Below are 15,884 nucleotides of genomic sequence, written 5' to 3'. Positions count from 1 at the left end.
TTTTAAATCTATGACTTCCATGTAGGGAGAGGGGAGGGAGAGAATGAAACACACTCAGGTCTACCTTTCAAGTCTAATCTGAAACGAGGCAGGGGTGAGTAGCACGTGGAAATAGGGCTGAGACACTAGCAGGCAGCAGACCCTATTTGAGATCAGTTTTCTAGGAAGGGAGATAAACAGACCATGGGTCTGTGTCTGGTTCTTTTTCTATTCAATGCAACCAAAAAAAAAAAAAATCCTATGATGAAATCCAACTTTATTATAAATCAAGCCTCTACACCATATTCCGGAGGCTGTCTCTTCTTTTCCCAGTGAAACCATCTGTTAGAAAAATTCGGCTTCCCCTGGCAAGCACGTGCTGCTCCCTTCCTGAGGTTCTTCCAGTGTTGCCTCACCTCCTCCTCTTCCTCTCCCGCCTCTCCCCCTTCCAGGTCAATTTTCATAAGGTCTCGTCCTCAACGGAAACCACCAGGGCTGGCAGGATCGTTTAGTATGTCCTGTGGCAACTCTTAACTCTCAAAGTACCACGCAGCCAACTGGGCAGATGAAATCTCCCCATCAAATGCATGAAAAGTCACCTGTTTTGTTTTCTTTTACAGAAATAACTGACGGAAGAAGACAGAAAGAGGAAAACAAAACAGGTTCTGGATGTTATTTTCCTTTTAAGACCTGAGTACGAAGTACCAGTGGAGAGGGCTGTCGATGATAGGTAGTAGAAGGCAGTACATAAACGACTGTGGGCTGGGCAACGTCTTCTAGAGCTGCGGCTCCGGTAAGAGCAGCTACTGGGGGGCGCCCAGGTGGCTCAGTCGGTTAAGTGTCTGCCTTCGGCTCGGGTCAGGATTCCAGGGTCCTGGGATCGGGCCCTGCGTCAGACTCCCTGCTCAGCAGAGAGCCTGCTTCTTCCTCTCCCTCCGCTGATGCTCGCTCTCTCTCTCTCTCTCTCGTTCTCTCTTGCTCGCCTTCCCTCTCTCAAAAAAATAAATAAATAAAATCTTAAAAAAAAAAAAAAAAAAAAAAAGAGCACCTACTGGGCATCTGGGCACTGAACACCTGAGATGTGGCTTGTTGAAATGAATGTAAAAAAAAAATGTAAATGTAATGTACATGAATGTAATGAATGTAAATGTATGTATGTACATACATGAATGTAAAAAATGTAAAAAATGTAAAAATGTAAAAAAATGTAAAAAATGTAAAAAAAAAATGAATGTAAAAAAAAAAAAAAAAAAGAGCACCTACTGAGCATCTGGGCACCGAACACCTGAGATGTGGCTTGTTGAAATGAATGTAAAACACACACTGGATTGTTAAAATTTAGCATGAAAAGAATAGCTCATTAATAATTTATGTTGTTGGGGCGCCTGGGTAGCTCAGTGGGTTAAAGCCTCTGCCTTCAGCTCAGGTCATGATCTCAGGGTCCTGGGATTGAGCCCCAGCATCAAGCTTTCTGCTCAGCAGGGAGCCTGCTTCCCCCTCTCTCTCTGCCTCCTTCTCTGCTTTTGTGATGTGTCAAATAAATAAAATCTTTTAATAAAAAATATTTACGTTGCTAATATGTTGAAATAATAAATTTATAATAGCTCATGAATAATTTAAGCTTTTACATGTTGAAATAAATAATTTTAGATATATGGTGCCAAAATGTTAATTTCACTAGTTTCTTTTCATTTGAACATAGCTGCTAGGAAACTTAAAATTATGTATGTGGCTTGTATTGTATTCTTTTTTTTAAAGCCTTATTTATTTAGGGGCACATGGTGGCTCAGTTGGTTAAGCATTTGCCTTCGGCTCAGGTCACGATCTCAGGTTCCTGGGATTGAGCCCCCACATAGGGCTCCCAGCTCAGCAGGGACTCTGCTTTTCCCTCTCCCTCTGCCCCTCCCTCTGCTTGTGCTCTCTTTCTCTCAAGCACAGTCTCTCTCAGGTAAATGAATAGTCTTTTTTAAAAAAAGACTTTATTTGAGAGAGAGCAAGCCAGTGAACAGAGAGATGGGCAGAGGGAGAGAGAGAATCCCATGCATACGCCCTTCTGTGCGTGGAGCCCAATGTGGGGCTTGATCCCACAACCCTGAGTTCAAGAGCCACATGTTTAACTGACTGAGTCACCCAGGAGCCCCTGCACTATTTTTTACTGAACGCCGCTGTTCTAGACCATAGGACATGAAGTAGAAAAAACCCTATAGGAGGAGATGGCAAACTACACTGCTGAATGGCTCACCACGTGTACTGGGACTGGCGCTGTGTTTTATGATTTCGCTTCAGATTTAATGCCAGATGTTAAATACTTTGTATTGGTCATCTGGATAGAAAACGTAAAAAGAAAAATACTAAGTTGCAGCCAGGTGTTCAGAGCACAAAACCCCAAGTAGGCAATTCCCACTTTGCCTCCAGAGAGGCCTGCCCTAGTTGTAGGATCTCCATGAGCTCGGACTACAGCAGCCCTCTCTCCAGGGGCTGCCAGCCCCGACCCTACTTCAGCTCCCCTACAAAAAATAAATGAGCTAATGATGCATTATAATTATGGAAGATGCTACTATTGGGGGAAAGTTCTTATGAAAAACATTAAAAAAATTAAAAGCTTCCTTCCTTAGTGCAAATAAACAAACAGATAAATACACAAGCAGAAAATTCTTGCACTGAAAGGAAATGGTTCAGGACTCCATCAAGGGTTCACATCAGACAGACAATAGCCTACCCGTGCTCAGAAGTACAGGTGTTCTCTCAAAGCCTCTCAAATATGGTTGTTCAATATGAATAATTTTTTTCTTATTTAAGCTTATTTTTTAAAATAATTTTTTCTTATTTATACAGTTTTTTCTTGGGAAAAAAAAACAAAACAAAATCTTTTTCTCAGCTTTAATCTCAACTGATGCATTTGAATGCAATGCAGAATCTTTCAAATCAGGATCAGTTTTGTTTACAACACAGGTGTTACTGTCCTGTATTAAATATAAAATAATCTAGTCAAGATCCAAGGATATGGTCAACTTTGATTAACTTAAGAAATATCTAAAGCACTTATTCATAAAAGTATTAACTCCTGGAAAGTAAATCAATTCACTAAAAAGAAAATTCTCCAAAAAATAGGCCAAGAGCTCTGAACAAGAAAGTTGCCTGACATCCTCCTACCAAACAGAAGTTATGTCTAATCCTATCACGGCCACTGCAAAACCAAATCTATCCATTAAATGCAAACAGAACTAGAAGATTTTTCTACTAACCATCCACTTTGAGCTCACAACCATTTACCAAGCATCTACAGTGTACCAGGTTCTGGCCATGTCCTGGGACAGACAGATGTTTCTACCCTCAGATAATTTCAAAACAATATAATAAGTAGCAAACCAATGCAACAATACATTAAAAGAAATCATTCACCATGATCAAGTGGGATTTATTCTCAAAATGCAGGGGTGGTACAATATTTGCAAAACAATCAGTGATACATCACATCAGTAAGAAATAGGATAAAAACCATATGATCATCTTAGTAGGTCTAGAGGGAACATATCGCAACATAATAAAGGTCATATATGAAAAACCCACAGCCAACATCATATCCAATGAGGAAAAACTGCGAGCTTTCCCCTAAGGTCAGGAATAAGACAAAGCATGTCCACTCTCACCACTTTTATTCAACATAGTACTGAAGTCCTGGCCACAGTAAACAGACAACAAAGAAATAAAAAGGCATCCAGATTGGTAAGGGAGAAGTAAAACTCTCATTATTTGCAGATGACATGACACTATATATGGAAAACCCTAGAGACCACCAAAAAAAAAAAAAAAACAAAAAAACCTATTAGAACTGATAAATGAATTCAGTAAATTCACAAAACTCAATGCACAGAAATCTTTTCCATTCCCATACACTAATAATGAAGCAGCAGAAAGTGAAATTAAGGGGCCCCTGGGTGGCTCAGTGGGTTAAAGCTTCTGCCTTCAGCTCAGGTCATGATCTAAAGGTCCTAGGATAGAGCCCCGCATAGGGCTCTCTGCTCAGTGGGGAGCCTGCTTCCCCCACCTCCCCCCCTGCCTGCCTCTCTGCCTACTTGTGATCTCTGTCAAATAAATAAATAAATAAATCTTTAAAAAAAAAAAGAAAGAAAAAGAAAGTGAAATTAAGAAAAGAATCCTATTTACAACTGCGCTGAAAATAAAATATCTATAAATAAACTTAATCGAGGAGGTGAAAGAGCTGTACTCTGAAAACTATAAACCACTGATGAAAGAAATTCAAGACAACACAAAGAGACATTCCACACTCATGGACTGGAAGAACAAATATTGTTAATGTGTCTCTATGACCCAAAGCAATCTACACGTTTAACACGATCCCTATCAGAACACTGACAGCATTTTTCACAGAAATGGAGCAAACGGTCCTAGAATCTGTATGGAACCATAGAAGACCTCAAATAGCCAGAGCAGTCTTGAAAAAAACAAAACTGGAGGCATCACAACTCTAGATTTCAAGTTATATTATAACGTAGTAATGATTAAAACAGTATGGTACTGGTATAAAAACAGGAGAGTGGAACAGAACATAAAATCCAGAAATAAACCCATTATTATATGGTCAATTAACCATCAACAAAGGAGAAATGGATATCCAATGGGGAAAAAAGAGTCTCTTTAACAAATGCTGTGGGGCAGCAGTATGCAAAAGAACGCAACTGCACTACTTTCTTACACCGTACACACAAGAAAAGCTCCAAATGGATTAAAGACCTAAATGTGAAACCTGAAACCATAAAAATCCTTGAAGGGAGCACAGGCAGTAATGTCTTTGATACTGGCTGTAGCAACAGTTTTCAAGATGTCTCCCGAGACAAGGGAAATAAAATAAAAAATAACTACTTGGGACTACACCAAAATAAGAAGTTTCTGCAGAGTGAAGGAAACAATCAACAAAACTAAGAGGCAACCTACAGAATGGGAGAAGGTACCCGCAAATCCAATAAAGGGTTAATATCTGAACTATATAATATCTGAACTATATGAAGGACTGATACAACTCGATACCCCCCAAAAAAATAATCCAATTTAAAAAATGGGCAGAAAACATGAACATTTCTCCAAAGAAGAAATCCAGATGGCCAACACACACACATGAAAAAATGCCCAACATCACTTATCATCATGGAAATACAAATCGAAATTACAATGAGGTACCACCTCATACCTCTCAGAATGGCGAAAATCAACAACACAAGAAACAACAGGTGTTGGTAAGTAAGTGGAGAAAAAGGAACCCTCTTTCACTGTTGGTGGGAACGCAAGCTGGTGGTGACACAGCCACTGTGGAAAGCGGTATGGCGCTTCCTCAAAAAATTGAATATAGAACTACCCTACGATACAGCAACTGCACTCTTGAGTACTTACCTAAAACAGACAAAAACGCTAATTCAAAGGGACACATGCGCCCAGACTCCCCATGTTTATGGCAGCATTATTTACAATAGCCAAACTATGGAAGCAGCCCAAGTGTCCGTAAATCAATAAATGGATAAAGAAGATGTGGTATATACATACAATGGAATATTATTCAGCCATAAAAAAGAATGAAATCTTATCATTTGCAACAATAGGGATGGAGCTAGAGACTATAATGCTAGGTGAAATCAGTTAGTCAGAGAAAGACAAATACCATATGACTTCACTCATATGTGGAATTTAAGCAACAAATGAGCAAAAGAAAAAAAAAGAGAGACAAACCAAGAAACAGACTTTTTATAGAAAACAAACAGATGGTTACTAGAGGGGAGATGGGTGGGGAGATGGGGGAAATAGGGGATGGAACTCAAGAATGCACTGATGATGAAAAAAATGAAAATGAGTGGGGGGAAAACAACAACATTGGGCTCCACTTGACGAAACAGAGCATTCAAAACTAAATACACGGGCATACACACATACATAATAGTAAGCAATGAGAACAAATACATACTCTGTTCGTGAGATATAAAATACTTCACTGGTATTTAAACACATCAGCTTTGTAACAGTTGCCTCCCACAATGTGTTATTTTTCTTGAAGCTCCTTCTTAGGATGACGGCCTGGGGCCAATCTTGCCCCATAGGCATACTGGGGTAGGACCCCTGAGCAGTCCTGTGCAGCCACCAGAGCTGGGCACTGCGTAACTCCAGGGAATGTCCTTCACAAAGACAAAGGTGCCCAGAGGATCCCCAGGAGTTGGGCAATAGGCAGCACTGTGAGCTGAGACTTCCAGACCTCAACCCTGCTGGTCATGCTGGCTTCATGGCCTGTCAGTGGAGCTGCGGACTTTGAAGGGGACTCTTTTGCTCTAGGCCTGTATCCCTTCTCACCCCCAGAGTTCACACCTACATCAGGGGTTATGCTGTGTCAGGCAAATTGGAATCTGAGCTACTTTCCTCGGACGGGCGCCGAGGCCATGGGCTGCTACGGAATTCTAGTCCATCCCTCTGTCTCCTTGCTGGGTACAGCCTTCTCAGCACCTCCCTGGAATTTCTGTCTCTAGAGGGCCGCTCCCTCCTCAGATGTGACACCCTCCAACCCCCAGTAACTCCCCTTCAACCTCTCAAGGCAGCCTTAAGAATTTCATTTTACTACCACGGTGTGAATATCATAAAAAGCAACCAGAAGAGGGCCAGCTAATACAGCAGTTAAGTGTCCTGCTAAACAATGTGTTAAAAAAGGAGACGCCTTTCTATCTGAACTTCATGTTGTTTTTACAGGAGAAAACAAGTTCTACATGAAAACTCATCAGTGTGTTTAATGAACAGATTCAAATTTCTTTTGATTAGCCTCCTTTTCTTCCTAAAATGATGCTCCAAGATCTCAGCAGGGACAGAACGGGTCTCCAGAAACAATGACTGCCCTTTCTGTTAGCTGAACTCAAGTTTTCAGGCTCAAACAGGGCCACAACCTGAAGGGCAGATAGTGGGATACAGTCCACATAAACGTGGAAACCGAAGACGGGTGAGCCCCTGGACGAGCTCCTGAACCCCAGCAGTCCATCTCAGATCATCAGCCGGAGCCAGGCTTCCTTCAGAGCCACAGCCTCCATACGGTCACGGGCACCTGCACGTTCATATGGCTTTCCAGAGTTACCTTAGGTACCTGAGAGGATTTTTAGTCTATCTTTTCTTCTTGAGTATCAACACTTTCAGAGAAATTATGTTTTTGTTCTTACTATGGGATGTACCTTTGATAGCCAGTGGGTAAGTTCCTGGTTTTATAGCACATTTAACTTCTCTGGATATTTTTAAAGACCCAATTTTAAAACAAAGTATGATAAGTATGCTTTCCACATTTACTATACTGTTTCTTTATAAAGAGGTTTTTGGAAGAACACCGAAATAAAAATAGGATTCCTAAACTTAACTCGACAGGAACATTTTCTCCACCTTTCAGGAAACCAGTTTTAAACTCCCCTGCTTTATTATTTTAACCCACTTACCCTACTTTTGGTTTAAATAATCACTGCTTTATTTTGATAGTTATCTACAAAGATACTTCTTACCCTGCCCTCTTGCTATTTATTCCAGTTTGACAACCTCCTATCAATCCGGTCTTTGCTGTTTTTATTAGCCTAAAAGAATTTCTTCTTTAATATGCCAAGCCTTAGGGTGTACATACCAGATTAGTTGATCGTTATAGAGAAAGGCAGTGTATTTGACTATACTCAGGCTTTCCTCCATCCTATTAATAAAGGACTGGATTTTCAAATAAGTCATTTTATCCAATGGGAAGAAGCTGATTCCACCAAAAATGTCAAGGAGATCACATGACTGCAAATGCAACGTTTGCAAGTACTGTAGGAAAAAATAAGGCATTAATCTTACTAAAAGTACACTGAACATAGCAGTCTGACAGCTGAGAATCATTAGTCAATTTATGGTACGATTACACTGATAGGACCAGTAAGCATGTGGGCCACAGCGAACTTGATGTGATAAAGGTACCAATTTCAAAATTTGAGGTTCAAACACAAGTCATTAATAATTATTCAGGATTGTCTTATCTCTTGGAGTTATTTAATTCCTTACATGAGTGCTCCTCAAATTGTATTAATCTCATTAGGGATCTATACAATGATATCATGGACAGAAAGTGACACCTTCTACTAAAATAAAATGGAAAGGACAGGTGTTGTTGACAGGTAGGAGAGCAATGAAGAAGAGAACAGATATTAGGAGACAGCATGAGAGTAAAGAATTATGGTCATTAAAGTGCGGGAACAAACAGGAAACAAAAGTAATTCATAAAAATGAAATAATTCAAAAACAGATAAAGGGAAAAAAATAGAATTATTTCTCTAAAAGCCAGCCTGAATTCTACCAGAGATAAGCTATATAAAATTGAACTTACAATATAACAGAGTGACAACTATATTAGCACATTCATTTACCATTTGGGAAAAAATCTCACTAGTAACCACTAATGTGATAAAATCTATCAAGGCAAAAAATTTTACCTTGCATCAATACAGATTAAACAATACTCTGTTTAATGAATAATCATCAATGCCTAAGAATGTAGGACTTAGGTAAAGAGTTTAAATTCAGCTAATTAACCAATCAGCATGTGCTAAGTTCCCTTTTGAGTAAGCCCACACAGACAGACACAGGTAGAACGAGGATGAAGCTGAAAGGTGTTTCCAAGATGATGTAGGGGTGCACAAAAATGGCAGGATGCTTTGATCCAACACAAAATGTTACAGAAAGATAAAAGAATGGAAAGAATTTTCTCCCTGTTCTGGTATCGCCACAGTGTATCTCAGTTTCTTTGTCACTTTCAAGTCCTAAATTTTTTTGTAAATAAGAAACAAACTTCTGTGTATATTTTAAAAAATCTGTTTGAAGACTACTGAGATTATAAATAAAATTCAAAACACTTACCCGATGGAAGAATTTCTCTAATCTTTCTTTTAGGAGCTTGACACCTCCATCTTCCATGGCTCTCAGAAATGTACCATTAAAAAGCTAATGATGTAAAAGATTTTTAAAAGTCAATTTCTTAAACCCTTCAATTTGCCAGCATTAACAAATTCCTCTTTTCCTTTTAGATTAACTAATTCAGTTTATTTAATCCCCTCTATTCCTTTTAAATGTAGAAAATATTTACATGAGAAAGCCTGAATTATAAAATGAATCACACAAAAATCAATACTTTGTTAACTGATATTTCTGTGTAATCACTTAATCCTTTGGGGCATTGTTTTTCTAAGTAGGCTTCCAGATGATCGATCAGCCTAGAGACCAGCACTGGCCTTGAACTCATGACGCTGAGATCAAGAGTTGGACATTTACGGAACTGAGCCACCCAGGTGCCCTGCATTATATTTTTTTTTAAATCTCAACTCACACCCAAGTTTCACTTTACATAAAAAATTATCGCCAGACTTCTTAAATCATACAATATCTGCAGTATGCCTTCTCCTCAAGGACATGGACTCTCTTTTTTGCCCATGGGGATACATTCCTAGTACAAGGCTAGGAATCAAGAAAGACTCAATACTCAGTGAATAAGTATAACATAAACCTCAGTGCTGTTTCAAAGGCCCCATTATTTTCTCCCCTAAAATAGATACATAGTCACCATACAGTCATCAAAAGAGTTAGGATTTTAGATTTTTTTAAAATCAGACAGAGATCATAAGCAAGCAGAGAGGGAGGCAGAGAAGAGGAAGCAGGCTCCCTGCTGAGCAGAGAGCCCGATGTGGGGCTCGATCCCAGGACTCCGGGACCATGACCCGAGCCGAAGGCAGAGGCCTTAACCCACTGAGCCACCCAGGCGCCCCAAGAGTTGAGATTTTAAACAGGGGGTAACTGGTTAGACTCAATTCAGAAAGAACGTCATGCTTACCTTGTACATGCTGTAGCACTGTTGTAGCACTGAACTATAAACCTTGTCCTGCAAACACAAAAACACAGATCTCAATTCAAGGGGAAAAAAGTCCATGGCATAGCAAATATACAGTAATTCTTGGCAACACAATATAATGCTTGTAAGCTTAGACCTATGACAGTTATGTGTTGACAATCAAATGTATTTAAACGCAGTTATGATCCAGTTTTAGGAGAGCTTTCAACAGATGATTAGAAGGCATTAGTGACACAAGATACACATTTTTATACAATTGTGTAAATAGTGTAAATAGACATGAAACTTCACTATGCATATCCTGAGAATCTTCTGCAAAATGACATAGCTTAAATTTGGCCAAGTCACTCAACATAGACAGTAAAACATTTTCTGGAAATATGAAATGAAAAATGACACATTACCAACAACTCCTCCTCTTGGTATTCAACAATTGGTTTTCCATCTTTAGTTTGCTTTTCAATTATAGGATTCCGAACAACCTACACAATTTTGATAGAACGAAATTACACAATGACCCAATTATGTAAGTTTTTAATTTTCCCTTAAATGAAAAAATCTGAACATGCCACAACACCAAGAGCCCAAGAATACACTAAATAGGAATTAGATTTTAAAATTCCAACCACCTTTGTTGTAATTCTACTTTGCAACAACTAGAGGACTTCCCTAAAGTCCTAACAGTAAAGATCACCCATAACTTCACTACACAAGTTCAAAAAGATGTACTGTGTATGTAAATACCATGACCATCCAGAAATTCTCTTCTGGTTCATTGAAGAACTGTCTATTCTTCTGTGTATGTAAAGACTTCGCAGGTTTTGATGGGCTAAATGTCCTAAAAAGGTTAAAAAAGAACATGTTGGGGATGGTTCTCCAAGTCGAATGAGTTTTAAGGACTCACTGTGCTCTGCAAAAGCGCCTTTAAAGGCGTTACCTTGTAAACTGTACAATTGCTTCACATAATCCAACATTTCTAATTTTCTCATTCTTTTCTACTTCATTTGGATGGTAAAACAAAATTTTATTTTCCTCCTGAAATATGAAGACACAGAATCACATTAATATAAGCTTTTTATTTTTTTTTCCCTTCCCATCTCGGCTGTTGAAAATGCTGTTTAACGTCAACCTCTCACGTTGCACATGCTAGCGGCAAACCAAAACAAAAACCCTTCTCAGAAAATCAAGAATTATCTTCCCCTCGGTATGTAAACAAGGGTCACCAGCCTGGAAGGCAATTGTAATATTCCGTAAGTCACATGTCATCTGGAGGCACACAAGATAATTATTCTGAAAACTCGATTTTACGGTTTCTTTCCTCGTGCTAATTTTGCAAAACATGAGCGTTTGTAAGAAATAAGCGTGTGCGCACGTGCGTACACGTACGCCTCCGGGCGAGTAAAACTCAGCAGGTTCACGCGCATTTGGACTGACAGCCTTTAAAAGGACCGTGATTTGCTGCCAACAAGAACCGGACATCCTTTGAGGAAGTCACCGTCCCCACCTATGAAACAAACAAAAACCCATCCCTGGAATTTATTTATCAGTTCGGAAAAAAACTTTCCTAGGGACCTCCAAGCTTGCGTTATTTTAGGGTTACAGTCCCCCGCTCTCGATCCACGTTTCTGGTCGGGGACTTCCAGGAACAAAAACATAAACTCAATCTCAGTCGCCCAGGATTGGCGCAAAAAGACTCAACCCGTGCGGAGAGATAATTAGCCTGCTGAGCCCTCGTTCAACACACAGGCTTTGATCCAGGACTCGAGAGAGACCCTGCCGGCGCTGTCTGGCCCCCACTTATTCCCTGGCCCGGGCGCACCCCGGACACAAAACCTCCGCCCATGCCGCCCGAGGAAGGAAGTGACAGGTGCTGCGCGGTGTCCCCTTCCACCCCACCCCGGGCGCGCCCCCAAGGCTCCCCGGGCCCGCCGCGGGTCGGCCCGGCCGCCCCCGCCCTCGGGTCCTCCTCCGACCGCCGGCTGCCACCGGCGCGCGGCCCCGTTCCGCGTACCTCGCCCTCGCGCGGCCCGAAGCGCGGGTTGTAGATGAAGAAACTCAGCAGCGCCGGCGGAAACTGCTTCTCCTGGGCCGTCCCGGCCCCAGCGCCGGCTGCCGCTGCCGCCATCCCGGCCCGGCCCCCGCCTCGGGAGCCTCCCTCTGCCCGCCCAGAGACAGCCGCCCTGAGGAGACCGCACTTCCGCCTCGCTCGCGGTCGCCCCGGAAGTGCTCGCCGCCGGCCCGGAATAAGAACCCGCCGCCCGGCGTCCTCTTCTGGCGAGCACCTGCGAGGGTTCCTTCTTGTTTGTTTCTCTGGCAGGTGTTTCTTATTTGAGAGTGAAGGTGAAAGTGAAACTTTTTCGTTTGTTTGTTTGGCTGCAGCGAGGGCTGCGTATTTAAAGAAAATTAGAACGGACATGGTTTGTATCTTTTTTTTTTTTTTTGGAAGGGAGAGTGGAGGCGCAAAGGAAGCCTCTGCGTGATGTGCGGTCAGCTGGGCGATTTGCACCCTTCCATCATGTACAGGGTCCCTCTTGGCGTGTATGGGTTTTCTTGATTCCTGTTGGAGACACCTCAGGTGACTGCTGAATCAAACGAAGCCGATGGGGTTTGCGCCTTACCCCAACTCCAGTGGCTCCGGGGGGGAAGATGGAGCGCGGATGTGAAAGCTCTGGGTTCGGGGAGGCGTGTGTGGTCAAAGCGGGACCAGAGTGCGGCATTCCCCGCGGAGGGCCCAGTCCCGGACCTTGGCGAGCAGGGCATCGCCCTTCCTTAGTAGTTTTGAGGAGTCACTTGCTTTTGAGCTCTGTGGATTATGACATGGCTGGAACAGCTCGTGACTTCTGGCTTCTCGTATTGGGAGTTCAAACCCTTGCAGCCCACCGCTTGGCCGAACTCAAAACGACCTTGGTTTAGTTTGACTCATTTGTCACAGATCAAATTTAGAAACTGGACCTCTTATTCAAGCTGGCAGAATAGACCTTCATGTTTAGGGAGGAGATGCATTGGAATTTGGAGGTGAGATGGATCTGGGTACTTATCCTAGTCCTATCACTCGCTCAACAAGGTGTGAAACCTTGGACCAATTACCTACCTTCAACTGCCTCTAATTCGGATTTGTAAAATGACTAATAGTAAATGCTTACCTAGTAGGAATAGTGCTTTAAGAATTAAATGGGATTATGAATTATACATATAATGCCCAGCACTTCATCATTATTCAACAAATGGTTATCATTACTTGCTCTTGAAATACTTTCCCAAATAACTTGCTCTGGTGCATGAAATTCTCCACTAGATACAGTGTTTTGGTATTAAAGTAATTATTTTAAAATATTTTTTAAGATAGCAGAATCCCCTCTCCTCTCTTCTTCCTTTTATCCCCGAAAAGTCTGTGGGGAGTTCTAAGACATAAAATAGCTGCAGAGCTACCATCTATGATTTACTGGGGTCTAAGAATACCTTTTGGCTTTTTCCAGGGGCTACCCATCATTCCCCTCTCCCTTGGAAAGCCTAAAGCCCCTGCCTGGGACCTAGTGACTCTAAGGACATAGTTTGAAAACTCCAGGTTAAAGAAGTCTCTCCTTTGTCTCTGAGTAAATACTTCTCGAAAAGTAGAAGAGCCCAGGGTTGAGGTTGGAACACGTGAATTTTTAGTTCTGGTTTTGCCATTTACCAGTTGAATGAACTTTGACTAATCACTTACCTTCTTCAATCCCCATTTCCTCCTTGGCAAAATAAGGTTAGTACCTGCCTCGCAGGGTTATTGCACAATTACACCAGATGATCCAAATGAAAACACTTGGTAAAGTACAAAGTACCACACAAATGTGGGGCAAGAGCCCTTCACAGCATTAGTCAAGCTTTCTCCCCGGCACACTTCTACTTCCTTGTATACTTTGCCTCCTTGGCATGCATTCAATCAATTTAATTAATTGCCACAGGAAAGAGATGATACAAAACTAAAATGAAACAAAGCCCCAGAAATCAAAGTGCTTTTTAAGTTTCAAAAGCCAAGGAGGGAAGAAAGCTCAGACATTAATGCACCCCTCTCTCTCGCAGTCTGCGGGTGTGCACGGATGCAGTGTGGGAGGAGTGGTGATGATAGACACTTAGATATTTTTGGAGACTTCAGAGCAGAGCGGATGTGTAGTTGCTTCCTTGTGTAACTGTGGGTGGTGATAGAGGAGGCTCCAGAACTTCCCTTCTCCCGCAAATACAACATACAGCTACGCATAGCGCAGTTCCTTCTGAGAGAAATCCAGACACAAGCTGAATGACTCCTACACATCAGTTGAATGAGGAAATACCCCAATCGAAATGGGCAGGAAAGGCGGATACATGGTCTTATCACAACCCCCACCCGAGCACAGCATCACACAATGAGGAGGGAACCTTGGACTCCTAGCCTCTCTGTGGGTTTGGATTGTACATATAGCTACCCCAACTTTTAAGGCTCCAACCCACAGCCCTATCTTCAAAACACCTAACTCTGAATGTCAGTGGGACTTGCATTTACTAGAACCACAGGACTATATAGCAAAGAAGGGAGTTCTTAATGGTTATGTGAACCTTCACCATGGCGAACCCTTCAAAGCTCAGTACAGAGGGAGCAGGCAAGATGCCGGTCAGTCTTTCCCTGGAAGGAATTTGGCTCTATACTTTGCGAGCTGCTGCCTGGGGGTCTGGCTTCTAATTTAGCACATATTTAGGGGCTGGCTGCTGTCCTTCCTGGAGCCCAAAATAGCTGGTTAGCACTACACCCAATTTCCCCCTCTGTTCACTTGAAGAATAAAACCAAGTCCCCCGTATCTCCCTGGAAGAAGCTTGTCCACACATGTAGTGTGCCAACATTTACAGTCACCACCCAAGGATATGGGCCCCCAAATTACCTGGCTCTGATAGCCAGGAGGCATTTGGGAGCCCTACCGCGCCATAGCAAAAAGCAGGTCTTAAATAGGACAGGAGCGCCCTCCAGTGGCCATGCACCTGGGCTCAGCACAGAGAGAGCCCTCCTCCCACTGGAATGTCAAGAAGGAAAACATTGGGCTTAAATCCCAAGTTAGACCAAATGGCCCCAACAAACATTCACAGAACATGCCATCCAATAGCAGCAGAATTCCCATTCTTCTCAAGCCCACACAAAAAATTGTCCATGATCACGTTAGAACACAAAACAAGTCTTAACCAAAATTTAATAAGATTGAAATCCTATCAAGCATTTTTTCTGACCACAAATGATAGGAAACTACATATCCGTGACCAGGGGAAAACTGAAAAATTCATAAATATGTGGAGATTAAACAAAATTCTCCTGAGGGACCTATAGGTCAAAGGAGAAATAAAAATGGAAACAAGGGGCACCTGGGTGGCTCAGTTGGTTGAGTGTCTGACTCGATTTCAGCTCAGGTCATGATCTCAAGGTTGTGAGATCAATCCCCATGTTGGGCTCTGTGTTCAGCAGGGAGTCTGCTTGAGGATCCTCTTTCCCTCTTCCTCTGCGTCTCTCCCCGGCTCCCCACTCGCATGTGTGCATGTACACGCTCTCTCTCTGTCTCTCTCTAAAATAAACCAGTCTTTAAAAAAAGGAAATAAAAAAATATTTTGAGACAAATGGAAATGAAAACAACATAGCAAATACTACAGAGTGCAGCAAAAGTAGTTCCAAGAGAGAAAAGTATAGAGATAAATGCCTATATATATATTTTTTAAAGATTTTATTTATTTATTTGACAGAGAGAGAGATCACAAGTAGGCAGAGAGGCAGACAGAGGGGGAGGGAGGAAGCAAGCTCCCCAATGAGCAGAGAGCCTGATGCAGGCTCAATCCCAGGACTCTGAGATCATGACCTGAGCCAAAGGCAGAGGCTTAACCCACTGAGCCACCCAGGTACCCCTGATAAATATCTATATTAAGAAAAAAAAATGGGGGGTGCCTGGCTGGCTCAGTGGATTAAGCATCTGCCTTCAGCTCAGGTCATGATCCCAAGGTCCTGGGATCAAGCCCTGCATCC

The 15,884-nt window shown here is 42.1% G+C and overlaps 1 protein-coding gene across 1 annotated transcript in view; it reads right to left on the bottom strand.

Annotated features, from left to right (window-relative positions):
- Positions 1 to 12,065, bottom strand: part of CCZ1 (CCZ1 homolog, vacuolar protein trafficking and biogenesis associated) — a 30,175-nt gene extending 18,110 nt beyond the window's left edge. Inside the window, exons 1-7 of the mRNA XM_032872691.1 lie at positions 11,886 to 12,065; positions 10,812 to 10,909; positions 10,619 to 10,712; positions 10,279 to 10,356; positions 9,857 to 9,904; positions 8,890 to 8,973; positions 7,628 to 7,803 (exon numbers count right to left, since the gene is read on the bottom strand). Coding sequence (XP_032728582.1) covers positions 7,628 to 7,803; positions 8,890 to 8,973; positions 9,857 to 9,904; positions 10,279 to 10,356; positions 10,619 to 10,712; positions 10,812 to 10,909; positions 11,886 to 11,999 — 692 coding nt within the window. The 5' untranslated portion in view covers positions 12,000 to 12,065. The remainder of the gene's footprint in view (positions 1 to 7,627; positions 7,804 to 8,889; positions 8,974 to 9,856; positions 9,905 to 10,278; positions 10,357 to 10,618; positions 10,713 to 10,811; positions 10,910 to 11,885) is intronic.
- Between the last annotated feature and the right edge of the window lie 3,819 nt (positions 12,066 to 15,884).

This window comes from Lontra canadensis, unplaced genomic scaffold, assembly GCF_010015895.1.
Source record: "Lontra canadensis isolate GAN:19392208 unplaced genomic scaffold, GSC_riverotter_1.0 scaffold45, whole genome shotgun sequence".
Classification (NCBI taxonomy): domain Eukaryota; kingdom Metazoa; phylum Chordata; class Mammalia; order Carnivora; family Mustelidae; genus Lontra; species Lontra canadensis.
This window is presented reverse-complemented; position numbering and strand designations above follow the sequence as displayed.